This window comes from Zootoca vivipara, chromosome 8 (genome assembly GCF_963506605.1).
Source record: "Zootoca vivipara chromosome 8, rZooViv1.1, whole genome shotgun sequence".
NCBI lineage: Eukaryota > Metazoa > Chordata > Lepidosauria > Squamata > Lacertidae > Zootoca > Zootoca vivipara.
The window spans coordinates 28,591,206-28,619,152 of record NC_083283.1 but is presented as its reverse complement, the minus strand read 5'-3'; the positions used below and the strand labels follow the sequence as shown (position 1 = coordinate 28,619,152).

General features: G+C 42.9%; 1 protein-coding gene across 1 annotated transcript; it reads left to right on the top strand.

The window, feature by feature from the left end:
* The first annotated feature begins 1,285 nt into the window (after window positions 1–1,285).
* CHMP4C (charged multivesicular body protein 4C) lies at window positions 1,286–19,735 on the top strand. Its single transcript, XM_035125035.2, has 5 exons — window positions 1,286–1,690; window positions 13,507–13,684; window positions 15,166–15,274; window positions 16,390–16,498; window positions 16,912–19,735. The coding sequence occupies exons 1-5, from the start codon at window positions 1,495–1,497 to the stop codon at window positions 16,974–16,976; spliced, it is 657 nt and encodes a 218-aa protein (XP_034980926.1). The 5' UTR covers window positions 1,286–1,494; the 3' UTR covers window positions 16,977–19,735.
* Window positions 19,736–27,947: the final 8,212 nt, after the last annotated feature.

The window sequence follows — 27,947 nt, the reverse complement described above, 5'->3', positions numbered from 1 at the left end:
TGCCATTACAATTTAAAATGACACATTAATCACCTAGGGATCTCTTTGATTTTTGAATCTATACATGTAAAGCGAAGGATTAATCAAAGCACGCTGTTTGGTAGTCATGCCTACTGTAAGCTTTATGACTAAAGCAAGGTGTCATGGCACGAATGCTTAGCTCCCCGTGTCTTGGTATCCTTAATAATGCCGGATATTTACGTTCATTTTGTTCTTTTCAAACATAACGGTGGATTCTTTGTACCCCTCAACGAAGCAAGAATCGTGTAAACTAGGTATTCTGTATAAAGCAATATTAAACCATCATGCTGGATTTCCACCTCGGGTTCCCGAATCCAGATCCTTCCTAATACAACAATTTGGGGGGTTGGGTGGGGTCAAACCTTAAAAATCCGAAAAATGTGAGTAACATTGACCAGCCTCGATTCTGATAGACGGCAACCCATGAAAGCTTATCACAGAATTATAGAGTTGGGAGGAACCCTGAGGGTCCAGGAATATGCAATTGTCCCATATGGGGATTGAACCTACCTTGTCATTATCAGCACCACACTCTAACCAACTATCCAGACTAATAATAATAATAGTCTTATTTGCATTTAGGTACCACGAGGCCCTTAAGGTTTCCCAAGTTTCCAATCCGGCTCTGTAATAATAATAATAATTTATACCCCGCCCATCTGGCTGGGTTTCCCCAGCCACTCTGGGCTGCTTCCAACAAAAGATTAAAAATAAATACATTAAAATATCAGTCATTAAAAACTTCCCTATACAGGGCTGCCTTCAGATGTCTTGTAAACGTCAGATCGTTTATCGGGGTGGCCAACTCCCAAGAGACTGTGATCTACTCACAGAGTGATCTACCCCATTTTGGGGGGTTCAGGTCAAAGTTGTTGAGCTTCTTTTGGGGGGAAGGAAGGCCCGTTTTTTAGGGGTTCAGGTCAAAGTTGCTGAGTGTTTTTTAAGAGGAGTCAAAGTTGTTGAGCTTCTTTGGGGGGAGCCAGTGATCTACCACAGACGTCCAGTGATCTACCGGTAGATCACGATCTTCCTGTTGGACGTGCCTGGTTTATTTCTTTGACACCTGATAAAGCCCCAAACGAATCACTGCTCAACCCAGGAATGTAGGGAAGGGATGAGAACGAGGGCGCTGGCGAGCATGTGCAGAGTGCAGTGGCTGTCGCATCGGCGTAGACGGGAACCCCAACACCTCGGCTTGGCTGGCTCTTCCTGCTGGGGCTCCCGTTTGAGAACAGCCTCTCTGCTGGCGCCGCACGTTCCCCAGGTGGCAACAACACCTGTTGCAGGTACGTGTCGGTCACGTGGCTCGGCCGTCGGCCTCGGGAGCTGCCGCAGCAGTAGCCACTTCCTTCCCCTCCTGGCGCGTCTCTGGGCTTGTTTTCTAGGGAAGAGCTCCGCGGTTGGGGAGTTAGGGGCGTCGAGGAGACGCGATCGTATCCCTGGCAAAGGCAGCTGGTCCTCGGCGGGGCGAAGATGAGCAAGATCCACAAGTTTTTCAAGGGCGGAGGAGGCTCCAAGGGGAAAGGCAAAGGGGGCCCGAGCCCGCAGGAGGCTTTAGCCCGGCTGCGGGAGACCGAGGAGATGCTGACCAAGAAGCAGGAGTATCTGGAGGCGAGGATTCAAAAGGAGCTGGCGCTGGCCAAGAAACATGGCACCCGAGACAAGCGAGGTGAGCTTTGGACCGGCTCAGGCCTTAAAGGCATGATTTGAGGGTCAAACTTTGTGGGGGAGGCGCTTCCAGGAAGCGGTGCCTCTGAACACGTGCAGACTGCAAACGCTTTCGCGTCGGACTACCCGCTGCTTTCGCCCCAAACATTGTCGCTTTGTCGGTTACGGCTCTCTCACTTCCCACTCTTTAGGAATGTAATTGTCGATTGTGTGTGGAGTGGAGAGACAAGAAGAAGGCAGCTGGCTGTGTCATAAAGTGTATTGCACCAGAGGCAGTTTCAGCTTGGTTACTGGAATGTACAGTACAGTACTGCATTTCTTTAAAGGAACCTTCCCCAACCTGGTTCCCTCTTGAAGTTCTGGACTACACGTCCCATCATTCCTGACCATTTTCATGCTGCCTGGATCCCATGGGAGTTATAGTCCAAAACAACTCTCTAAATTAGTACAGTATGTGCTAAATAATTCTGCACTTGTTTCTGCCTTTTACATTTTTCTGTTTATGTTGATATATGCTGCTGCTGCGTATTACTTGGTTTTTGGAATGTTGCAATTTAAATCTTTGTTTTATTTTGTTTTTGTAAGCTGTCTTGGAGAGTTGTTTTGCCTTGAAAGGTGGGGTATGCATCTTAGTAACTAAATAGTGCATTGGGTTTTGACTCAGAAGGCATAATTGGCTGTTGCTCCCTGTGATTGTATCCAGTACAAGGTCCTTCCCATCCTTCTTTGCAATCATACCATGTGACAACTGAGTGCAGGATGTACACATACATTATTTCCTATACAAAAGTGATCTCCTTTCCTGTTGCCGAGCTAGCATGCTTGCTCCCTAGAAATTCTACCTATGCTGCAGGTACAGGTAGTTACAGGTAGGTAGCCGTGTTGGTCTTGTGTAGTCGAAACAAAATAAAAGCAATTCCTTCCAGTAGCACCTTAGAGACTGGAAGGAATTGTTTTACAGTGGCACCTCTACTTACAAATGACTCGACTTACGAATGTTTCTACTTATGAATGGAGCTCCATCCGCCATCTTGGATGCTGTTTAGATAGGATTTTTTCTACTTACGAATTTTTAGATAGGGTTGCTTCGACTTATGAATTTTTTCTCCCAATATATTCCTATGGGATTTGACTTACAATTTTTTTTCTACTGTACTTACGAATGTGCGTTCGTAACACATTAAATTCGTAAGTAGAGGTACCACTGTATTTTGTTTCGACCCATTTCCTAGAAAGAGAACCCATTTCCACAATAATGACCCCCCTAAACTGTGTCTATATAATGCTATCTTTGTATACAACCTCTTATTTCCTAATCACACTGCATCACAATGTGAACTTTATACCCATTAGAAAGTTTGTTACTTTGATCTTTGTTCTTGTTTTATATTTACTTATTAAACTAACAACCATTAAAATTTGTTTTCAAAGGTCCGCACAAGCAGATTGTTTTAAAGATACTTTTGTATCCAAAAATGATACCTTGCAATATGTATTATAAGGGACCATATAGATTTTGGGTTGTTAGTCCTGTACAGTGGTACCTCAGGTTAAGAACTTAATTCGTTCTGGAGGTACATTCTTAACCTGAAACTGTTCTTAAGCTGAGGTACCACTTTAGCTAATGGGGGCTCCCGCTGCTGCCGCCGCACGATTTCTGTTCTCATCCTAAAGCAAAGTTCTTAACCTGAGGTACTATTTCTGGGTTAGCGGAGTCTGTAACCTGAAGCGTCTATAACCTGAAGCGCCTGTAACCCGAGGTACCACTGTATTTGGGCTGTAATCCTGCACACACTTGCCAGAGAGTAAATTTCATTATATGTAGCAGGACTTCCTTCTGAGTAAACAGCCTTTGAATTGCACATCACCATATACAAAGGAACTGAAGGCTAAGATTGCAGTGGCTCTAGAGCTCATTTGTAACTATCATATATAATTGTTTTAAGTTTCTAAAATATTCCAACACTATGAGTAGTCCTAGATTATGAAATTTTGCATATTACTGTCTATCGTTATTGTATGGTATTGCACAACTAGGTTTTTTTTAGTTGCTGCATAAACTGTCACAAAAATAAACTGAAGATCATTGTGTGGTCCACGCTGAAGTGAAGTATATTCTTAGATTTGTTGTTGGTTTTCATTGTTTGGCTAGAATCTAAGTTAGAATTAGAACTGTATGTGGTAATTTCAGTGCTTCTTTTGCCTGCATCTGTAGACCCACCCTAGCTAGCCAATAAAAATAGCTGGATGAAGTCATGTAGGTGTGTTCGAGATTTATATAACAGTACTTTAGAAGAATGGCTTTCTGGTTTGTGACAGTGCTCCCCTTTCAACCTTCAGTATAAAGGGAACTTTGGCAGGCCACTACATACTGTAGTTTCTTTGGAATTAACCTCATTGAACTCTGTGGGGTTTTACTTCTGAATAAGTATTGCTACATCAGAAACTGGCATGTGGCAATCATATGATTTCTATGATTTCCTTTAGGATCTTCCAAACATTTGTTGTCATAGAATCATAGAACTGTAGAGTTGGAATGGACCACGAGGATTGTCTAGTGAAACCCCTTTCAATGCAGGAATCTTTTGCCCAACGTGGAGTTAGAGGTCAACCGTGGCAGGATGGAGGGTGAGGATGAGGATGAAGGGCAGTTGCAAAGCTGCAACCCACATCAGCGAATGCAATCTCTTACACAGATAGGCTGATCCTCCAAGCTAACCACAAAAGCTATGTGCTTCCATTGGTTATGGTTACCTGGGTGAAACTGTTAGCCTGTAAATGTTTGTGGCTGGTGAATTCTATCAGAAAGCCTTGATTCTCAAATATCTTTTTTGACCACAGTCTTACAATGCAATCCTATACACTTCTACTCAAAACTATGAGTGCAATGGGTAAATGGCTATAGTACTGCAGCATCAATGAAAGGAGAGCAGCTTTTGGTGGTGCAATAGTCTGGTGACAATACAATTGTTTGAAGACCATGTTGTGGGCATGTTTGGTAGATCATAGTATAATTGCAAAGGAAAGGAAAGGGCAGTTGAATGGATTCAGGCAGCATATAAGCAACACTGAAAACCTAAGATTTATTATTGATTATGTAAAAGAAAAGTAACGATAACAACTACCCAATACGCTGCCTTATTTTGACCAAGAGTGCTTTAATTTAGACTGATATCAAAGCAATGTTTGATTGTACCGTTGTTTTGTGAAACAGGAATATAAAAACGCAAAGCTTTCACAAAGGCTTTTAGCTAGGAAGTGGGTCAAGGAAATGATGTGTGAGCTGTAGATAAGAAAACTTTTGTTGTTCTTACAGAAAGGGAGCCAGGGAACAAAGGCAACGTTGGCACCTGCAGTTTTGTTGTTGGAACAGCCTTTAAAGTTATGGAGACATAGTCGTCTCCCAGAACTCAATAATATATAAACACTGGTTTTTCTACAGCTTTCCACACCATCTATCAAACCTTGGCCCATTAGGCTTTGTGTGATGCTTCCACAACTGCAATATGCTTCCATGTGTAATAGAGGAACATGGGGATGATAATTTTGTGATGAGAAACTGCTTAAGAACACATTGCAGATCAAAATACCTTTGAGTTAAAAAGTTAGCTATAGGGCTGGGGTGGGAAACCTAGGGCCACATTTCCTTCTGAGAAACCTTTATGGGAGCCAAATGTCAACAGAGGGCAGGGCCAGAGGCAAAAGTGGGGCAGAGCAGCGAGTGTGAATTTTACCTTTGTACAGTAGGCTAGGTTCCACACACACCCCCTCTCCCTCTCTATTCTCAAAAGTTGCAGAACCATAAATAACCCTGAGAAAACAAACTGCTTCCTCTAGGCTCCACAGTCTCATGGAGAACTTCAGGGGCTTAAAGGGCCTGGGCCTGGAGACGGGCATTCCTCTTCCATTCCCTAGCCTCCCTACTGAAGTCCTCCTTGTGTCTCTGGGAAGACTGTGCAGAGTGGTGGAGCAGCTGGGTACACTTGCCCCATGCCTTGGAGGGCTAAGCTGTTTGGGGGGCCCAGCCAGGGGCCTGCCGGACATATGCTGTTATGCCAAGAACAAGACTCTGGCCCTGGACCTCAGACAAGCTCTTCACGGGGCTAGTCGCTGGACTGGTGTAATGGGAGGCATCTGGTTCCTCCGGGAAGGCACCTATGAGGGTCTGGGATTTGGTCCTGCTAGTTCTTCTGGGGGTTTCTATCTGCCACCCTCAATTGAAGAGTTCCCTGGATCTCCAGCAGCTTAGCTCAGAGCTCTGAATGTGATCTGGCTGCTTAGCTGATGCCTCTGCAGCCTCCAGCTCTGTGTTGTGATTGATGTTGGATTCAGGGGTTGTGGCAGTCATGGGGACATTGTGGTTCCCATTAATTTGTTTGTTTATTTGTATACTGCTCTTCATCTACAGATCTCAGGGTGGTTCACAACATAAAAATATAAGATATAAACACAAAATACATAAAAACAACAACAAAACAACAACAACTCCCACAAACCAATAACCCTACTCTTCTCATTCCCATCCCTCCCTCCCTCCCCTTGCAGTCCCTGCTTGTCCTCAACCTGCTGCAGAGGCTCCTCAAGTGCTCAAGGGGATTTCTGTACAAGCAGAAATCAATTGCACAAGCAAGACACCACAAGTGGCCATCACCCTTTGAATATAATTGCATTGTGTAAGTCTTTTGTAAGCCACTTGAATAGCCTCTTGAGGCCATAAAGCCCAAACTTGGATAGCCTCTTGAGGCTATTTACTAAATAAATAAAGTAATCCAGAAAAATAAATCCTAAGCACAGGCTTAGGAGGATTGTTGTCACTAATTATATCAACTTATATATGGTAGATGTCTATAACATCCAGATCATAGAATCATGGAATTGTAGAGTTGCATGGGATCCTGAGGATCAACTAGTCCAACCTCGTGTGATGCAGGAATCTCAACTAAAGCATCCATGACATATGGCTATCCAATCTCTGCTTAACAACCTCCAAGGCAAGGAAGGAGAGTCTACCGCAGGCACCCCCAAACTTCGGCCCTCCAGATGTTTTGGACTACAATTCCCATCTTCCCTGACCACTGGTCCTGTTAGCTAGGGATCATGGGAGTTGTAGGCCAAAACATCTGGAGGGCCAAAGGTTGGGGATGCCTGGTCTACCACCTCTCATGGGAGTCCATTCCACTGCCGAACAGCTCTTACTGTCAGAAAGGTCTGTTGTTTAAGCCGGAATCTCCTTTCTTGTTACTTGAATCTATTGGTTTGTGTCCTAGCCTCCAGAGCAGGAGAAAACAAGCTTGCTCCATCTTCCATGTGACAGATATTTGAAGTCCTTTAGGTTATTAGAAAATAATCACATTTGCACAAAGCAATGGGCATATTTTCCAACAATAAATTTTTCCTTGCACCAAATATTATTACGGTAGTTGATATTTGCTCAGAAAATGTAGCAACACTCTTGTCTGGAAGATGCATAGCAAGTTGTTGGCAAAGTCTAAGGAAGTATGGGATTAAAAGAACAAGCCTAGGGGGGCTGGTAATAGATAATTAAAATGTATGTACTGCTGGTGGTGTTTTGCATGTCTCATGATGGTGATCCACATTCCATGTGTTTGACTTAGCCGTCTTGACTGTTGTTACTTGAGGTTGGGCAATGCAAGAGTCAGGCAATGATGCAAATGTTTCATGTTACCGTAGAACAAGCCTAGCAACATGTTATTAAGAACACCATAGCGAGCCTGACGTGCACCCATAAATATCCCAAATACCGCTTTGCTCCAGTCTTCTAGGAAGTCGCTTCGTAAGCTTAATTTGCAAACTACAAAATATAAAAAGAGGCCATAGCTTACTCATTTCTTATTATAAAATGCACAATTGGTTCTCCCCAAGATTTGATGCATTGATGCATAAGAACCACATTAGATTTGAAGCAGGAGATCCATCATCAGGATTTGCTGTAGTCTGTAAAAGTCCAATTAGCAGCCCACTGGGGGGGGGGACTTAAGAGTGAGACCATGATGGTCCTGGGAAAGGGGCATTAAGCCTTTCTTCTTGATTGGTTTCCTGGTTAAAATGCTGCTTCATTTCTTTCGTCAGGCAAAACACCGAAGTATTGAATGGGTATCTGGATTTTTTGTTATTTCTTTGGAAGGGTGAGATTTTAGCTGGGAAAATGATATGAAGAAAAGAGTTTGAATCCATTCCTCCAGCACCATAGTTCTGCTGCAGTCTCTACCCCCTTGCCCATTGCCTGTCTTGCTCTGGACCAGAAATTCATTTAAGAGTGAACCTGTCTAATCCACACTTTCTGAAACAATGTGCAAAACCAAATGCAACCATCCTTCAAAATTCACACTTTCCTGAATTTAGCAGTGCAGTTTCTCCAGACAAGTAATGGGTATGTAAATGTGTGTATTAGGGGAAAGTTTATCCTGTAGGTTATCCTGTGTAATATCTTCAGCTGGGAAACTTTGTCTGAATTTCTAATCTCATGCCAAGAGAAACTAGGGCTTAGTTCCTTGGAGGTGTCCTTAAGCCACAACTCGGAGTCATAATCAGTTCTCCTTTAGTATGAATGTCTTTAAGCCATTAATCAACCCCAGAACTGATCCAGCAGCAGCAGTCCACATGAGGTGTACAAAGTCGGCACCTCCTAGTCCTGACACATGAGTTAAGAGCCCTAAGGATAAATATTTGTCAAATGGTATGCAGTGGAGCGGATCTACTTCTTTTAAGTGTAAATATTGAGTTTATTGGAACCGTGGTAAAGGAAGCTCTGTGAGATTTGCATGTCAAACTTGTGGCCCTCCAGATCCCTAGCTAGCAGTACCAGTGATCCCTAGCTAGCAGGACCAGTGGTTGGGGAAGATGGGAATTGTAGTCCAAAACATCTGGAGGGCCGCAGGTTTGACATGCCTGCTTAAAAACATATTATCTTTACTAGTATCATGAAACCCGTTAAATTAACGGGTGCTAGAACATATGTTGTGAAACATTTGTAATAACAGCTCCTTTAAATTTGGAAAGTACGGTGCGCGATTCCCCCCTCCCATTCCCGCTCTCTCTCGCCCCTCCCTTTTTTTCTCCACCCACACGCCTCCCTGCCTCCCTTTATGGCTGCTCTGTGCGTGTGCGTTGCTGCGACGCTCTTCCAGTCTTTCCCTGCGCCGTGAGAGGTAAGTGCTGGCTCCTGACGCGGGTGTGTGCGGCGCCCCCTCCCCTCACCAAAGCAAGAGGGAAACCGAAGCCTACTGAAACCCTCTTTTTAATATATATTTTTTGGGTGCTATTCGATTGCTAAGCCCAGCCACTCCCTCAATATATATACAGTATATATATTTTTTAAACACCCATAGAGTCACGAAAGGGACCCTCCCTGTGGCAACATAAAGACACACACACACACACACACACACACACACACACACATATGACTCACCGGTTCCTCACCGGGTCACTCCTCGCCGGCTTGCCAGTGCCTCCATCCATCTGCCCGGCGACGGCTGGGAGTAGTTATCCGCTGCCCCTTTCCCTCTTAAGGCGCTGCTCCGCTTTCCCGCTCCCCTCCATGTCCCTGTCCCCCCGAAAAGTCCGCGAGGGGCAGCGGGGTGAGAAGCGGCCGCTCAACCTCCTCTTCCCCCCTCAGAGGTACGGAAAAGCGCCCCCCCCCACTCGAGACCTATAAAAAAACCCTATATTTTTACTGTGTTTTTTTGTTGTAAATGGCCCTGTGATTGTCAGATGAAAAGGGTGTTAATAGAAATTTAAACACCTCAGGTTAGAAACACATTGGGTTACAGACTCCGCTAACCTGGAAGAAGTACCTCGGGTTAAGAACTTTACCTCAGGATGAGAACAGAAATCGTAGGGTGGCGGTGTGGTGGCAGCGGGAGGCCCCATTAGCTAAAGTGGTACCTCAGGTTAAGAACGGTTTCAGGTTAAGAACGGACCTCCAGAACAAATTAAGTTTGTAACCAGAGGTACCACTGTAAATGTATTAAAGTAAATCCTAACAAATCATGAGTAGAGCCCTATTCATGTGAAAGAACTTTCTTTCCATAGTTGCATTTGTTCCTTACCCTCCCCCCTCACCAATAAACCCCCTCATTCTTGCTCCAGTAGATTGGGGAACGTCTGGTGTGTGTGTGTGTGCTGTAGCTAGTAAAAAATTGACAAATAGCTGCTGGGGAACAGAACTCTCTGGAATCCTGCCTGTTGTTACGCCATGATTATTGAGTTTTGTGGAAATAATTGTGGTTTAATGATTGGTGGAGAATTCATTGCATTTCCATTTGCTTCTACATTTTAGTTTGAAGGGTACAGTTTTGTGTCTGCAGCTGTAGCCTCTGCCTTACTAGACTGTACGCTTGCTGTACAGTGGAACCTTGGTTTATGAACACCTCGGTTTACGAATTTTCAGTTTGCGAACCCTGCGGACCCATCTGGAACGGATTAATTCACTTTCCATTACTTTCAATGGGAAAGTTCACTTCAGTTTATGAACTCTTCAGTTTAACTACTCCGTGGACCGTCTGGAACAGATTAATCCACTTTCCATTACTTTCAATGGGAAAGTTCGCTTCAGTTTATGAACGCTTCAGTTTGTGAACAGACTTCTGGAACCAATTGTGTTCATAAACCGAGGTACCACTGTATTTTCGTTCACTAAAGGAAGTTTTCCTTTTATTTTTTGAATACAACTGTTGTACCAAATGAATACTTCTGTAATTAGAGAAGTATCCAATATCAAACTCTACCCTTGATATTTCTCTTACTACTGCAATTTTGAAATTGTCACTCTTTAAAATCACAGCACTCTTAAAGTAAAAAATAAATAACTAAAGATAAATCTATATACGGTAGTCTTGCGACCTGTGATGTTATGTTTCTTTCCTCAGATTACTCTCTGTTTCTTCTCTGGCTTTCTTCTGTTTCTGAAATCTTTGGAATGGGAACCTTCTTTTTCCGGTCTTTCAAAATATATTGTCTGTGAAGTAAGTTACTCTCCAATATTGTGAAACAATCAGGTTAGGTTATATTGACTGTACAGTAAACATCAAATGTGCATTTACCAATTAATAAATAAATGGTTGTACTGATAAGCAAAGCCAGATTCTTGAGCCTGTCTCAGGCCCGGCTCTAGGGGTAGTCTCGGTGGCGTGGGGCACCAGGGCGGCGGGCCGGCAGGAGGGCGCTATGCGGCAAAGCCGTGTGGAAGCCGTGCTGCGCGCTGCGCCCACCCACCAGGGTGGGGGCGTCGGAGCGATCTCCGCGCCATGGCGCCAGGGCGCCCGACCGGCTTGAGACGGCCCTGGCCTGTCTTATCCACTGTTGTGAAGCAGACAGACAGAGGCTTGGACGCTGATTTTCCAGGATGTCTTTCACACCTCTGCAATTGGCAGTCCTATGTCTACTTTTTATTTTCCTTTAATTCACCTGGGGCATTCCAACAACCAGTTATAAATGCACTATAATGTATTTTTTATTATTATTTTGGGGGATTACATTATATATTGCATATATATTCTGAAACTGTCTAGATTTCTGACTGGATGGGGCCATACAGTCTTTAGAAGGCTGAGAAGATTTCTTTTTTGGTATAACAGCATAATGGTTTCATATATTTATCTGTATATAATTCAGGGTCAGGCTGAAGGGCGTGTCCTCTGTTTTAGGATGTTTTGGATTTCGAATTTCATGAGTTTTTAAAACACCTGTGGAGGCAAGAATGAGGAACCTATAGCTGTCCAGTCCTTGTTGGACTCCAACTGCTATCAGGCTCAGCCAGCATGGCTGTTGGTCAAGGATGATGAGAGTTGTAGTCTAGCAACATCTGGAGTGCCACAGGTTCCCCACTGGCTTAAGGAGGTTCATATGTTCCAAATACATATATCTATATGTTTTTATTTGGATAAATCTACCCATTTGTAAAAATGACTGTACATATGCTAAAGCTAAAGGGAATGGATTCTGTCTTCCTAGAAATTCGTATTATAAAGGCACTAGCTGTTCAGATTCTTATGGAGGTTCCTGGCATGAACTCATTCCATGCTGCAGTTGTTGGACTGGTATAACTGGGTAGTTCTTGAAACATGGAATCCTCTTATTTTGGCCACAATGAACCAAACAAATCCCTGTTCTGTTTATGCACACCTGCTGCTCAACAACTTCGTTTGGGTTGAATGCAGCAGTTATTTTTCTCCCCCACCACTGACTTCACGTTCCAGTGAAATCTCTAAGCATTTTATTGTCATTAGATCCCATTAAGGAAATGAATTAAGGCAGATCTTTTTCCTCATCAGCCTCCTTCACAAATACAACAGGAGAGCTGTATTATTCTGTGAGACACTCCCAGTTTCCTGAGTGGCAAGAAGTTCAAGGTACAATACTGCTCAGAGTTTCACTTTGTTTCGGAGAACAGATCAGTGGAGACTCAGGGTGTTTTTCTGGGGGTACATATACCCCTAAACATTTTGTGAATCTTTGTACTTTTGTCCGTTTACTGTATTTATTTTTCCCAAATTGAACTATAAAATGGTGACTTTCTTGAGTCAAAATGAGAGTACCCCTAAACATTTTTTTTAAGGAAAAAGGCACTGTCTGAAATATTTGCTCCCCCTCCACCACCATGGGTTTTTTTTAGGCTGCAGCCTCTTTCAGTCTTCCTGCTGATTTTCCAAATGTGTAATTTTGCAAATAACAAATTGGGGGCAGCAGGCCTGGGACAAATTTTAAAGAATTTCTAATTAGTTTTATTCCCTGGAATTATTTTGATCATAGTTCCATGGATTTGTCCTGCCAAGTTCCATTCTGGAAGCAATGCTAGAAATACAGAATTTGCAACATCTGTGGCAGATTCTGGTTAAAGCATAGTGTTCATACAATGACTTAATAGGGCTGCTGATACCTAGCTTTGCCAAAGCTGATGAACCAATTCCTACCACTCTGCTTGTGTTTTGATGTGACTATTGCATCCTTCATAAAAGGATGGGCCATTTAAGGCAGGGGACCTTGTCCAAGAAATACAGTGGAAGGAACCGCATGATCTCGGGAATCCTTAAATTGTGCCCTTGTGTAGAGACCCTAATACCTGATCTAAGTAAAGCTTTGGGGCAGAAACATTCACAAAGCAGAAAACAAAATTCACAAGTCTTCCATTCATTCAAGGGGATTTTCCCACTTCTCCCACCATTTATTTCTACCCTCCTCCTCCTCCTCCTCCTCCTTTGCTTTGTAACAAATTTCTATTGAGACAGATTTCGAGATGTGAATGCCAGAAAGCCCTCCTGGTAATGTGGAGTTAGTTATAGTTTCTCTGGAATGTGCCTCTGCAGTAGAGGAGAAAGTATCCCAAGTGTGTGTGTTTTGTATCTTATCTCCGAAATATCAACATCTTGCTTGTATCTTGACAATATTTTATCTCTTAGAATGTTGTTGCCTCATTTTCCTCATACTGTATAGTGTTGCCTCTTGAAAGCTATGGAGGGACCCTGGGTTTTTGTGTGTGTGTGTGTGTGTGTGTGTGTGTGTGTGTGTGTGTGTGTGTGTGTGTGGCCTGATGGATTCCTAAGCCCTCTTCCTTTCTTTATTTTTATCTGCTACTCTGCCTTATTTGGTGTGAAGCAGCTCCATTTGCACTGCATTAGGACAGGGGTGGAGAACCTGTGGCCTTTCACACATTGCTGCACTCCAGCTCCCATCAGTCCCAGCTAGTGGTCAGGGCTGTGCTGGGAGTTGCAGTCCAGCTGCATCTGGAGGACCACAGCTTTCCCACAGCTGCATCACAAAAAGCTCTCCCGCTAACCTCTCCTTGTTACGCCACAGCTGCACTGCAGGCACTGAAGAGGAAAAAGAGATACGAGAAACAGTTGACCCAAATTGATGGGACCCTTTCCACCATTGAATTCCAGCGCGAAGCCCTCGAAAATTCCTACACTAACACGGAAGTGTTCAAGAACATGGGCTATGCAGCACAAGCGATGAAAAAGGTGCATGAAAACATGTAAGTGGAAAACACACTGTCAACTGACCATTGGAAATATCCATCATTAAGGTTACCGTTGGGTTTATTTTTGCTTGTGCTGTTGTTTTCGTTAGATCCTCAGAAGGCATGGCAAGGTTTTATGGGTAGACATCAGGGGTAGAGTGCAGTATTTTTGACTCCTGTGGTATTTTTGCAGGCCCTGTGGCAGTCCAGCTTAACATGATTAGCTGCCCCCTGTAGTCTGTGCTATTTAGGCAGAGGACACGGGTGGCGCTGTGGGTTAAACCACAGAGCCTAAGGCTTGTCGATCAGGTCGGCGGTTCGAATCCCCGCGACAGGGTGAGCTCCTGTTGCTCGGTCCCAGCTCCTGCTAACCTAGCAGTTCGAAAGCACGTCAAAGTGCAAGTAGATAAATAGGTACCGTTCTGACGGGAAGGTAAACAACGTTTCTGTGCGCTGCTCTGGTTTGCCAGAAGCGGCTTAGTAATACTGGCCACATGACCTGGAAGCTGTACGCCGGCTCCCTCGGCCAGTAAAGCGAGGCGAGCACCGCAACTCCAGAGTTGTCCGCAACTGGACCTAACGGTCAGGGGTCCCGTTACCTTTACCTACATCCTACATATAAGCTGCGCTGAGATTCCAGTGTGCAAAGCATGTGCTGAACTGGTGAGCTACAAGGGTGTCCTTCCTTTCCATTTTAGGTTATGGCCAATTTCTTGGTTTGGAGGGAGGGATGACTTTAAAACAGAACAAGTGAGCAAGTTCATGTTCTGGTGGTATTAGACTACTACAGTGTAATGTATGTGGGGCTGCCTTTGGAAACTGCCCAGCTACACTGGCTAGGATACTAACTGGTCATTGAAAACACATCTCTGTTGTGCTTAAAAAGCTCCAGTAGCTACCATTGTGTTTCAGAGCACACTTCAGAGTGCTGGTGCTTAGTCCTACATGGCTTGGGATGTGGGTTCTAGAAGGAACCTCCTCCCTCGCATCAACCTGCCTGTGTTCTGAAATTGGTCATGGTGACTAGGGTGAGGGTCTGGTGTTGTGGCAGCCCTTATGGCATTTTCTCACCAGGGAAGCTTGCCTTACACCTAAGTTGGAAGGCTGGGTGCACAGTGTCCCTTTTGCTAATTAAAGGGACTGAGATCCTGTGCCGTCTTTGATGCTGAACAGGATGGTCCTCCAGCAGCTCATAAGAGGTTTTTTTTGTGCGGAGGTGGTGAGGGAAACAGGCTCTGCAGGGGAAAAGAGTAAAGGCAAAAATAATCTTGCCCCTTCCTCCATAGTGAATGGAACTCTGATGAGCCCCTTTCAACTCCACAGTTCTATAATTCTGTAATTTTCTGCTTGTTTTCATTGGTGCTCTTTATTCTGCTGTTCTTTGGTGCTTCATGATACTTCTGTGGTTTTTTTCTGTTTTCTGTCTCACCCTGGTAACTTTATAAAATGTTCACGCGTGGTATACAGGTTCATTAAACCAAAGTTTGTCTCTTCAGGGACTTGGACAAAATTGACGACATGATGCAAGATATCACTGAACAGCAAGATATCGCTCAGGAAATCACAGAAGCTCTTACCAGAAAAGTTGGTGATGACTTTGATGAGGTTGGTAATGAAATTAAGGACATAAACTAGATGCAGACTAAATATCACTGCTTAATTTTATGCTCGATAAAATCTTGTCAGGCTGGTTGCCAAGCACTTAACACCTGTCTTTAAGTGCACTTCAGTTCTCAGTTGACTGAGGAGATAACTGTTTAAATGGTGGGAAATTGGACTCAGTACTGCCCTGAAGAAAATTTTCAGAACTATATGCAAGACATGTTAATACATACACCCAGTGAAGTTTAATGGTCCTTGAATCATAGAATTGTAGTGTTGGAAAGGGACCCTGAGAATCATCTAGTCCAGTCCCCTGCAATGCAGGAATCTTAACTTAAGCAAAGCCTCTACTACAAAAAAAGGCTCTGTATGTACATGTGGGTGTGGTGCATTAATTTGTAATTGTAGAGTTCTGAAGATAAGTCTACAATCAAAAATAATACTAGTCCATTTCCCACATACAGTGGAATCTTGGTTCTTGAATGCCTTGGTACTTGAACATTTCAGCTCCCGAACGCCGAAAACCCGGAAGTGAGTGTTCCGGTTTTCAAATGTTTTTCGGAAGCCGAATGTCTGATGTGGTTGTAGGCTATTGTTTCCGGGGTGCCTGCACCAATCGGAAGCTGCGCCTTGGTTTTTTGAACATTTCGGAAATTGAACGGACTTCCACAATGCATTACGTTTGAGAACCAAGGTACCACTGTATATCAGCTGACATGTGGTGCCATAAATCATACTTCCTGCTTGGATCAGTTGCATGAGCAGCCAATCCAGTTGCCTCTCCCCCTGCCCCACTCCTGCTATGACATCAGGTGTGCAGCAGGTGGGCGAGATGTGGAGACAGTGGCCCTGTGAGCCAAATAATGATGACTGACAGACCAGATTTGGCCCCTGTCTCAGAGTTCCCCCCCCCGACCTATGTCAATCATGACATGACAACAACCCATTTTCCAGTTTAAGAAAGCTTCCCTGCCTGCTTGCCTGGTCCAGATACTTACTTGCTACTGGCAACTAGGCAAGTGGCTGTTTACATGGCTGCCATTATTTGTCTCTTGAGATAGTGGACCCTGTTTCTCAAAACATAACCTGCCATTTTATTTTTTTAAAAAAACTTTCAGGATGAGCTGTTGGCAGAACTGGAAGAACTGGAGCAAGAAGAACTCAATAATAAAATGGCAAATGTTCGACTACCAAGCGTACCAGCTACGCCACTGCCTTCCCATCCTGGTAAACTTCCCCCCCCTTATGTTAAGCTGTCTGTTAATGATATATGATATAGAATGATTCAGGTGAAATAAATTTTGGTATATATATCCTGAAACTGTCAAGATTTCTGACTGGATGAGCGGGAAGAATTGACACAGAATACACTAAGCCGACCACAGCTTCAGCCATCTAGGTTTTTTTGGCACTGTGGTTCAAGACCGAAGACCTGGGTCTTACCTGGCACTCTGTGAGCAGTTCTAGTGTGTACCTTCTATTGACATCCTCCATGATGATGATGATGAGTCTTGTATTTCAAGTGATATAATTAGAATTTGAATCAGGTGCATGATGGCCATGGCCATGACTTCCCATTGAGTCATCATGTTTGTACCTTGTTTTTATTCTAACAGTTCTTGCACATCTCTTTGTTACAGCATCTTCAAGGAAGAGAGTGGAGGATGAAGATGATATGCAGCAGCTTGCAGCATGGGCTTCTTAACAGCAATCTGCAGGGCTACGGGAAACGCCATGGAATAAATTTATGGAACAGTGTTTTGTTTTATACAGAGCATGGCTGTGTTTGATACAGTCCGGCATTAGTCCCTGGTGGGATTTTATGTCTGTATGTATGTGTGTATGTACACGTGTGTGTGTGTGTGTGTGTGTGTGTGTGTGTGTGTATTTTTAAGAGAGCCAGGATTACTTAAGCCGTGTACTTGAAGTGTGCTTTCTTCTTCAGATGCAGCCTCATATGAATTTCTTTTTTCATACAGAAGAAATATGATTTATATATATATATTACTGGTGAAAATTGACTGGGGTAGTCTTTTACTACTACACAGTATTATCCTTTGAAAGCTCTGTGTATAGGTACAGGCATGCATGCTTATTACCTGAATTAATTGGTTCTGTTCCATAGAAACATTCAAAGCTGAGAGCTGATATATGCAGCTCTCCCAGGCTGTTGCTTTTTGTCTTTTGTATGTACTGACTTTTGCTTGTACAGGCTGCAAACCCTGTTTGGTGCAGAGGATGGCGTGAGCAAGCATGTTTCTAATATAGAGCAACATCCTTTGTAGAGTTTCAAACAAGTTTGGAGTTGTTGGAATACATGGTCCATTTGGTCCCACTAGGTAGAGATGAAGGAGAAATTTTATTTTGTTTGCATTTTCATGCACACCTCCCCAAACAACACACAAGCTGAATGCACTTATCCTTCAATATTTGCACTTTTCTGGATTTTGCCATGCAGTTTACCAACTAAAACGTGTAAAAAAATGTGTCTGTTAAGAGAGTTTGCACTAAAATGTGTTACATTAGGAGAAGTTGCCTTCATAAATATGTATAACAGAAGAACCTCACAAACCGATTTGGAAATATGGTGAACCGATTTTAAAATCTGACAAACCAACAACTGGGAGACACCAAAACTGGCAGATTCATCTACCCCTACAGGGTGTTGTGAAAATATTTGTCTAACTCCTGCCAGAGTTTTGTGCTGTTGGATTTCTTTGCTTTCTATGGGAGTTTCCTTCCATGTAGCTACTTGTTCACTCAAGGTCCTATATGGAAGAGTCAAAGACTGATGTGGCACCTTAACGACTAGCACACTATCTTTGTCAAGCGTATATTAGAAAGACAACTTGGGTCTTGTAAAGGCACATAACATAGGCAGTCTAAAATGCTGGATACAATTTGGCTTGCTATAAGTGGCTAAATTCCACAGAGTTTTCATGTGTTTTAGACTGCTAAAATGGAGTTAATGTTAGCCAACAAAGGTAGTTGAGTGGAGCATGTTTGTTGGGGTGTGGGGGGGGGGGGGCGCTGAGAAACCAGTTTATAATGGGTGTTTGGTTTTGTGACCAGCCGACTTAAAAACTGATTTTATCAAACCATTTTAACATGGAGGTTGCAGTCGACTAAATCAAAGGGCTGACTTCATGCTGGAAAATAGTGGACAGAGAATGGCCGAGAATCTTCTGTTCCCCTCTTCCCACTTAGCTTTCTTTTAACACTGAACCTTTCATATTGCCATGCCTATTATCAAATGGAGAATCTTAATAGATTTTTAAGGTTGTGGCTTTTGAAATGTCCTTCTTATACTTATTCAGTTTCTTTTTTCCTTTTTGCCTGAATGAAACACTTTACATTGGAATAATTTATATAACATGAAGTACCAAATTTCAAATGGGGTCATTTTTTTTTACCTGGGGGACACAGAACTGGGTTTCAGATGATTGGATAATGAAGGTGCAAATAAATATATTGTCTGAAAGTATTTGTATTTGACTTGGCAATTGTTTTTCCTATCTTACTGTAAAGCCCCTTCAAATATTGTAATTATTATTATTATTATTATTATTATTATTATTATTATTATTATTATTAATATTTATACCCCCAGCCACTCTGGACAACTTCCAGCAAAATATTAAAATACAACAATTACGGTAATCAAATATTAAAAGCTTCCCTAAACAGGGCTGCCTTCAGATGTCTTCTAAAAGTCAGATAGTTGTTTATTTCTTTGACATCTGATGGGAGGGCGCCACTCAGTCCTACCCAGCTTGGCCAATGGTAACACAAATTATTTTTAATGGATGCGGTATTGATCTGGCTTAATACTCTTATGCTTTTGTTCATCGTTATTGGGGATGAGTTACACATATTTTCTTCACCCTGATGACTGATGCTTAATCATGTAATACCCTGGAAAATGTGACACTCATACCCAACATCAAGTAATAATTCTTGCATGGATCAGGAGGTAGGTAGATCTCTGGGTGATTTGAAACAGATTTGGCAAAGATTTCTGGTTTTAAGTTGTTCAATAATAGAAAATTTGACTGCTTAAGTGAAAGCAGCTTGGATAAAAATTGTGAGCCAAGGTTTATTCTGGTACAGTACGCAAAACAAATCTCTGTGCTCAGCAGCATCTCAGAGCCACTGTAAATTATTGTAAAGATGTATATTTTTAGTACCTGGCTCTAGGTGGTGGATGTCCAGGTTCAAACACAAGCAGATTCTGTAGGCTGAAAACCTGCTCCCTCTGCTGTAAATGATCATTTGGCTCTATGTATTTGTGTGTATGTGCATGTATGTAGGGGGGGGGCCTGCATTCAGGAGAGCCTAAAAAGCTTTTATGTGTACAGCTGACCAGCATCCTGACCAGCATCTATGACAAGTATATTTATATAGATTTTGGATGTAGAAAGCATGAGCTGTTGAAATCCTTTGATAAAATGATTTTTAAAATTATTGCAAGTTAAAATGCTATTGGTACAAATTATTTTTCTGTAGTTTATATATAGAGTCATGGCACATTCTGGCATCTTCTCTCTCTGTCTCCGATTTCTTTAAATGTTTTTTTTTTTAAAAAAAACCAACAACACCAAAACTAGCTAAAAGTTGCTTGGTAATGTTGTTTCTCCTGATAGGTGCAAACAAAGCAAGCTGAGGCTGAAGTCTTATTAACTAGGAATTGCATCATAGTGGATCAGGTGTTGCTTTTCTTTAGGTAGAGTCAAAATATACAGTCCTAAAGGTAAAGGGACCCCTGACCATTAGGTCCAGTCGTGACCAACTCTGGGGTTGCAGTGCTCATCTCGCTTTATTGGCCGAGGGAGCCGGCGTACAGCTTCCAGGTCATGTGGCCAGCATGACAAAGCCACTTCTGGCGAACCAGAGCAGTACACGGAAATGCTGTTTACCTTCCCGCTGTAGCGGTTCCTATTTATCTACTTGCACTTTGATGTGCTTTCAAACTGCTAGGTTGGCAGAAGCTGGGACTGAGCAACAGGAGCTCAACCCGTTGCGGGGATTCGAATCCCCATCCTTCCGATTGGCAAGCCCAAGGCTCTGTGGTTTACACCACAGTGCCACCCGCGTCCCAATAATGCTAGATTGAAGCAATTATTATAATAACTTTTAGACCCACTCACCTGCATCATGGTAATGGCCTTTGGACCAAGTTAATATGAATGAGAGAGATGCATGTGAAAAGTCTTTTTTTAAAAAAATAAACAGGATGAGAGGTATTTTTCTGGCCTGTAGGTGGCACTCTGAATTCAATAACAAATGTTAAACTTGCTTGACCACTTTTGCTTGAAGATCTGCTCATGCTAGGCTCCCTTACATGAGGAAATCTGCATAACCTGTTTTTGAGGATATGTAAATATTGCTTAGTTTTATATACAGAAATGGATCGGTCCAAAGGGATAGCTTTTTTATCTGCTGCAGAAATGCAAGAAGACATATAGTGCTGGATTTAGTTCAGGGGAATGAAACCTACATTTCCTCCCTTTCCCACCCCTTATTTGTTAAGGTCTATAGGCCACATGTTATGAGAATAGCTAATGTCAGACTAGTGCCACTAGATACTTTGTCAAGACGGATGCACATGGCTCAGTTTTTATTATTACCCCTCTCTTCCAGCCAGCATGCACACTTGCCCTTCCTTTATTCTTAAAACACACCTGAGAGCGTGTTTAAATCACCCTCTCAGTCACAGAAAAATGGCCAACCGGCACACCCCAGGCAGCTGTGGTTTGTGGAAGACCTGAACATGTTCCAGTAGAGTCCAGCTCATACTGCTTGTCTCCATATCTTTGCTTCTACTAGCTTCCCACTACAGCAGACTAAAGGTAAAACCATTCCAAAATAGTGTACAGTATCTCTGTTGTTGGGGAATAACAGCTGGAGTGGGATAAGAAGCCTACCTAACAATTTTTTGTGAAGTTAAGATGAGGGAGGGGACAAACCTTGAACTCTTTGAAGAAAATGCAGGGTAGACATAAATGAAACCATATGGCACCATGTCCTGCTTGTGAACTTTGTACAGGCATCGAGTTTGCCACTGTGAAAGCAGGATGCTGGATTAGACACACCTTTGGTCTACTTCAGCAGAGCTCTCTCATGTTCCTATTCATTACATGCTTGCTCCTACTTGGACTTGACTTCCAGGACACTTCCCAAAAGATTGGTGGCCTCTGTCCCATGCTGAAGAATACCAGCCCTCTCTGCACAGTAGCTCCTATACTGTTGGCACTGAATAAAAGTTAACTATTTGTCTTTGAACAAACTAGCAGCTCTTCCCAAACTTGGCTGCAGCTAAAGGTTTAGCTGGTTTCTGCATTAACAACAGCAGCAAAAATATAAGACACCACTGGAGATCTGGAAACAATGAGTCATGGAACACCATGCCCAGGTTTTGCAATAAATGGCACTTATTTAAACGCCAAGTTCTAAATTATGTTTCATGCATGGAAGCATTTTCATTAAGAGTTACAACACAACTTACTCTGTTGTATCAGGCATTTGATATGGCAGGCTAGATATTTCTCAGCACCTGCTAGCTGATCCTGATTTGTTGCTTACAGAAGGGACCTCGGTTGCAATCCTACAAACAGCATTCAGGCAGATGGGCTATAGAAAGAGGCATTAAGTACAAGTACCACCCAGCCAGTGAAATGGCATCGGTGCACCTAGTGCATTCTCAATGGACACAGGTGTTCTGCCAGTGGTGCTCCATCAGCTGTGGGGCTACTGTGGTCCATTGTTGGGGGGTGACTGAGGACCCACAGGCTCCTTAGCCTCATTTCTCCAACCCCATGGATTGTTCTGTCCAAAATATCAGTGGAAGTATTACTAACGGAGTGAGACTGGTGGAATGGCCATGCCCTATCATCCTCATATATATCAGATTTCAACCAATTATTTAGGGAAGTTTTGGGAACAATTGAATACAGTGATTCTGATTTAAGATCAAGACAAATATAGGGAGGTTATAGAGAGCTGGAATGTCATAAGCTAATAAATAAAACCAGAATTAGGAATGTGGGGGAACAGAATAGATGTGTGTTTTTAGAGTAAAAAAACAACAACAACCCATGAGCCTGTCCTCCTAGTTCTAGTGGTTGAAACTTAATAATTTAAAACTTTAATATTTTATAACAGCGGATTTGTGTATAAGTAATATTTATTTATAATTCATTATGAAGCAAAGTGCTGGTTAAAGCATATGTATAGAAATATTTGCTTTCCCCCTTTTAAACCAAGGTTTTTGATATGTATTTTCATCATGGAATTTATATTTAATTTTGAATAACATTAAAAAAAAACAGAATTCAAGCAATTACTATTTTGGGCTTTAAATTGAAAGGCAGTCAAGAGTTGTAAATTGCACAATAAGCACATAAGCTACAGTGCTCCCCCAAATTGCATGTAGATTAAAAAAAAGAAAATGTTTCCAAAGTTCCTTAACTCAGTTTAATGAGTGCAGGCCTACTAGTGCTCACTTGTTCCAAACTAAGTGTGTCTTTTTAACACCATGAATGTTAAGCAGCAAGTAAATTACATTGTATTTGATAAAGTCTCACTTGTGCCACTGTTGTCTTTGTCCATGGAGTTTTCTTGGCAGGGATACTGGAGTGGCTTGCCAGTTCCTTCTCCAGGTGGATCACGTTTAGTCAAAACTCTCCACTATGACCTGTCCATCTTGGGTGGCCCTGCATGGCATAGCTCATAGCTTCTCTGAGTTATTCAAGCCCCTTCGCCACGACAAGGCATTGATCCATGAAGGGGATCAGAAGGGGAAGAAATGGAGGCAGTGAGAGATTTTACTTTCTTAGGCTCCTTGATCACTGCAGATGGTGACAGCAGTCACGAAATTAAAAGACGCCTGCTTCTTGGGAGAAAAGCAATGACAAACCTAGACAGCATCTTAAAAAGCAGAGACATCACCTTGCCGACAAAGGTCCGTATAGCTATGGTTTTCCCAGTAGTGATGTATGGAAGTGAGAGTTGGACCATAAAGAAGGCTGATCGCCGAAGAATTGATGCTTTTGAATTATGGTGCTGGAGGAGACTCTTGAGAGTCCCATGGACTGCAAGAAGATCAAACCTATCCATTCTTAAGGAAATCAGCCCTGAGTGCTCCCTGGAAGGACAGATCGTGAAGCTGAGGCTCCAATACTTTGGCCACCTCATGAGAAGAGAAGAATCCTTGGAAAAGACCCTGATGTTGGGAAAGATTGAGGGCACTAGGAGAAGGGGACGACAGAGGACAAGATGGTTGGACAGTGTTCTCGAAGCTACGAACATGAGTTTGACCAAACTGCGGGAGGCAGTGCGAGACAGGAGTGCCTGGCGTGCTATGGTCCATGGGGTCACGAAGAGTCGGACACGACTAAACGACTAAACAACAACACTTGTGCCACTAAAGCTTGTGCCATAATAAATGTGTTAAGTCTTCCAGGTACTACGCGACTCTTTGTTGTAAATGGCATAAAACGGTATTGAATAAGCTATTCAAAAAACAACAAACAAAAAAACAGGAGATTTATACAGTAGCTACACTTTTAGATCCAATTCAGAGATAGGAAAAAGTTAAATGACCTGCTTATGGTCACACACAATATGCATGTTTCTAGCCTTGAATGTCAGCCCTTAATTATCCTGAAGAACAGTGTGCAAAGAAGGCTCTCTACTTAAAAAGCATTGACAATAATATAAAACCAGTATATAAAACAATATCCAACAAAGCAGCAGTGTTTTGATCAAAACATTTCCTGTCCAGGGATGATTGTTCTGGAAAGCAAATAAAGGAGCTATTTAATGCACGTTTGCCAGGGTTAACACACAACTGATTCCCTTATTCTCTTGACTAGTTGATTCCTTTAGGGTTTCCCCCCTTTTCTTCTCCACAGCTTCTTCAAAGCAACCCCAGATTACCAGAAATCAAATTCCTTTTCGTGTTCCTATTCCAGTCAATCTGAAACCGCATCACCAAAACACTTCCCACTAGGTTCAGTCATTCACTGCTCCCACTTCATACTTTCCCCTCCCATCCATTTTCAAGGTCTGCATCTAGTTTTCAGTAGCCAGGGGAGGAGATTGTGAGGGACTTGCTGAGCCATGCATCACAGGTCTTCCAGAGTTTCCTACATTCCCTCTTGAGAAAAACATCACTGACTGAAGTAGGAAAATGGCACCAGAGTTACATGGCTATTCTAGAGTGGAGGCTAGGAGACAGTTTTACTGACCCCCCCCCCTCTCTCTCTCGTAACATCATAGATTGCATTCAACTAACTTTTACTCAGAGCAGACTTGTTGAAATTAACTTACGTCCCTTAATTTCTATGGGCCTCTGACCAAACATTAGTTGAATGCATCCCCATTTGTTGAAACTTTCTCCAAAGAGTCATTAGACTCCTGTTGTTGTTTAGTCGTGTCCGACTCTTCGTGACCCCATGGACCATAGCACGCCAGGCACTCCTGTCTTGCACTGCCTCCCGCAGTTTGGTCAAACTCATGTTCGTAGCTTCGAGAACACTGTCCAACCATCTTGTCCTCTGTCGTCCCCTTCTCCTAGTGCCCTCAATCTTTCCCAACATCAGGGTCTTTTCCAAGGATTCTTCTCTTCTCATGAGGTGGCCAAAGTATTGGAGCCTCAGCTTCACGATCTGTCCTTCCAGGGAGCACTCAGGGCTGATTTCCTTCAGAATGGATCGGTTTGATCTTCTTGCAGTCCATGGGACTCTCAAGAGTCTCCTCCAGCACCATAATTCAAAAGCATCAATTCTTTGGCGATCAGCCTTCTTTATGGTCCAGCTCTCACTTCCATACATCACTACTGGGAAAACCATAGCTTTAACTATACGGACCTTTGTCGGCAAGGTGATGTCTCTGCTTTTTAAGATGCTGTCTAGGTTTGTCATTGCTTTTCTCCCAAGAAGCAGGCGTCTTTTAATTTCGTGACTGCTGTCACCATCTGCAGTGATCAAGGAGCCCAAGAAAGTAAAATCTCTCACTGCCTCCATTTCTTCCCCTTCTATTTGCCAGGAGGTGATGGGACCAGTGGCCATGATCTTGGTTTTTTTGATGTTGAGCTTCAGACCATATTTTGCGCTCTCCTCTTTCACCCTCATTAAAAGGTTCTTTAATTCCTCCTCGCTTTCTGCCATCAAGGTTGTGTCATCTGCATATCTGAGGTTGTTGATATTTCTTCCGGCAATCTTAATTCCGGCTTGGGATTCATCTAGTCCAGCCTTTCGCATGATGAATTCTGCATATAAGTTAAATAAGCAGGGAGACAATATACAACCTTGTCGTACTCCTTTCCCAATTTTGAACCAATCAGTTGTTCCATATCCAGTTCTAACTGTAGCTTCTTGTCCCACATAGAGATTTCTCAGGAGACAGATGAGGTGATCAGGCACTCCCATTTCTTTAAGAACTTGCCATAGTTTGCTGTGGTCGACACAGTCAAAGGCTTTTGCATAGTCAATGAAGCAGAAGTAGACGTTTTTCTGGAACTCTCTAGCTTTCTCCATAATTCAGCGCATGTTTGCTATTTGGTCTCTGGTTCCTCTGCCCTTTCGAAATCCAGCTTGCACTTCTGGGAGTTCTCGGTCCGCATACTGCCTAAGCCTGCCTTGTAGAATTTTAAGCATAACCTTGCTAGCGTGCGAAATGAGCGCAATTGTGCGGTAGTTGGAGCATTCTTTGGCACTGCCCTTCTTTGGAATTGGGATGTAGACTGATCTTCTCCAATCCTCTTGCCATTGCTGAGTTTTCCAAACTTGCTGGCATATTGGGTGTAGCACCTTAACAGCATCATCTTTTAAAATTTTAAATAGTTCAGCTGAAATATCATCACTTCCACTGGCCTTGTTATTAGCAGTGCTTTCTAAGGCCCATTTGACTTCACTCTCCAAGACTCCTTAGACTCCTATTCCCCTCCTATTCCTAGTATTCCTCTCCTATAGACCAATTCCCAGAGTGATTTAACCATCAAACGCCTTTCTCTTGGAATTGTAGCTCTGTGAGAGGAACAGAGGTCTCCTAACAAACCAGCTCCCAGAATTATTTGGAGGAATTGATAACGACTGTTAAAAGTGGTGATGTAGAGCTTTAAATGCAAGGTTTGAATGTGACCACCATCTAGCAGTGGTTCTTCAGAATAGTTATTGAATTATATTTAATATTTTTTTGAGTCAATTTAAACCTGTCAGCAAACCAAAAGCCCAGGGGCATGGGGAGGAATAGCTTAGAATTGATCTGTTAATAAACTTGACTGCAGCTGTTGAAGAGGCCATCCAGAACTAAACTGGGTATGGAAGGATGCCATTACGCTGGTATGTTTTATATATGCTGTAAGGTAAAGGGGAAAAGGTAAAGGACCCCTGGACAGTTAAGTCCAGGCAAAGGTGACTATGGGGCTGAGGCACTCATCTCGCTTTTCAGGCCGATGGAGCCGGCGTTTGTCCACAGACAGCTTTCTGGGTCATGTGGCCAGCATGACTAAACTGCTTCTGGCACAACGGAACACTGTGACGGAAACCAGAGTGCATGGAAACACCGTTTACCTTCTCGCCGCAGGTATATATGTTGGAAGCTGCCCAGAGTAGCTGGGGAAACCCAGCCATATGGGCGGGGTATGAATAAAATTATCATTATTATAAAGCCGACAGAAATTCTCATATAGAGCTTTTCTAAACAGATGCATAAAACAAAAGCTGTTTTATTTTTTTAAGCTTCAGTGACTTAGAATTATGCAATATTTCAAACACAATGAGGTATTTCAGTACAAATCATATTTTGAGTATAGTATAGTCCAAAGAAACTTACCTTCCTATTTAATTAGTGAAGGATTTAACCGTAATTTATTACAGTGAAATCTAAGCATGTACCTAATACAGGTGGGACACGGGTGGCACTGTGGGTTAACCACAGAGCCTAGGGCCTGCCGATCAGTTCGAAAGCACGTCAAAGTGCAAGTAGATAAATAGGTACCGCCACAGTGGGAAGGTAAACGGTGTTTCCATGTGCTGCTCTGGTTCGCCAGAAGTGGCTTTGTCATGCTGGCCACATGACCTAGAAGCTGTACGCTGGCTCCCTCGGCCAATAATGCGAGATGAGCGCCGCAACCCCAGAGTCAGTCATGACTGGACCTAATGGTCAGGGGTCCCTTTACCTTTACCTAATAAGGGATGCTTGAATAATCACATTTAATCTGAAGTATGTGCAACAATTAATGCTTTAATACCTACTAAGTAATGCAAATCCACACCCAAGCTAGTTAGGCCAGCTGCTTTTTCCAGTTGTTTCAACTTCTTCCCCCACACCTCTATTTTACAATAAGCACTAGACTTCTAGCAGTCCTGATCCATTGTTAGTACAATATTAGCTCCCATGTAAATGGGCAGGAACAGCGATAGTGCAAAGGTCATGAGACAGGCCCTGTGGTGGGGGTTTGAAGAAAGACTTATCATATTAAGAAGGTAGGCCACAATACATGAGGCTTTTTAAGACGCACAGAGCAATCAGAGAAAGGCAAGGTGAGAATAACAGTTACCTTCCAACCTACCTAACCTGTTTTCATAGAAGCATAGAATTGTAGAGTTGGAAGGAACCTCGAGAGTCATTTAGTCCACCTCCCTGCAATGTAAGAATCCTGCCCACAGCTGTC

Coding starts and splice junctions, on each gene's coding strand:
- CHMP4C (XM_035125035.2), top strand. CDS start 1,495: ATGAGCAAGATCCACAAGTTTTTCAAGGGCGGAGGAGGCTCCAAGGGG. Junction 1,691..13,506: donor TGGCACCCGAGACAAGCGAG/GTGAGCTTTGGA, acceptor GTTACGCCACAG/CTGCACTGCAGGCACTGAAG. Junction 16,499..16,911: donor GCCACTGCCTTCCCATCCTG/GTAAACTTCCCC, acceptor TCTTTGTTACAG/CATCTTCAAGGAAGAGAGTG.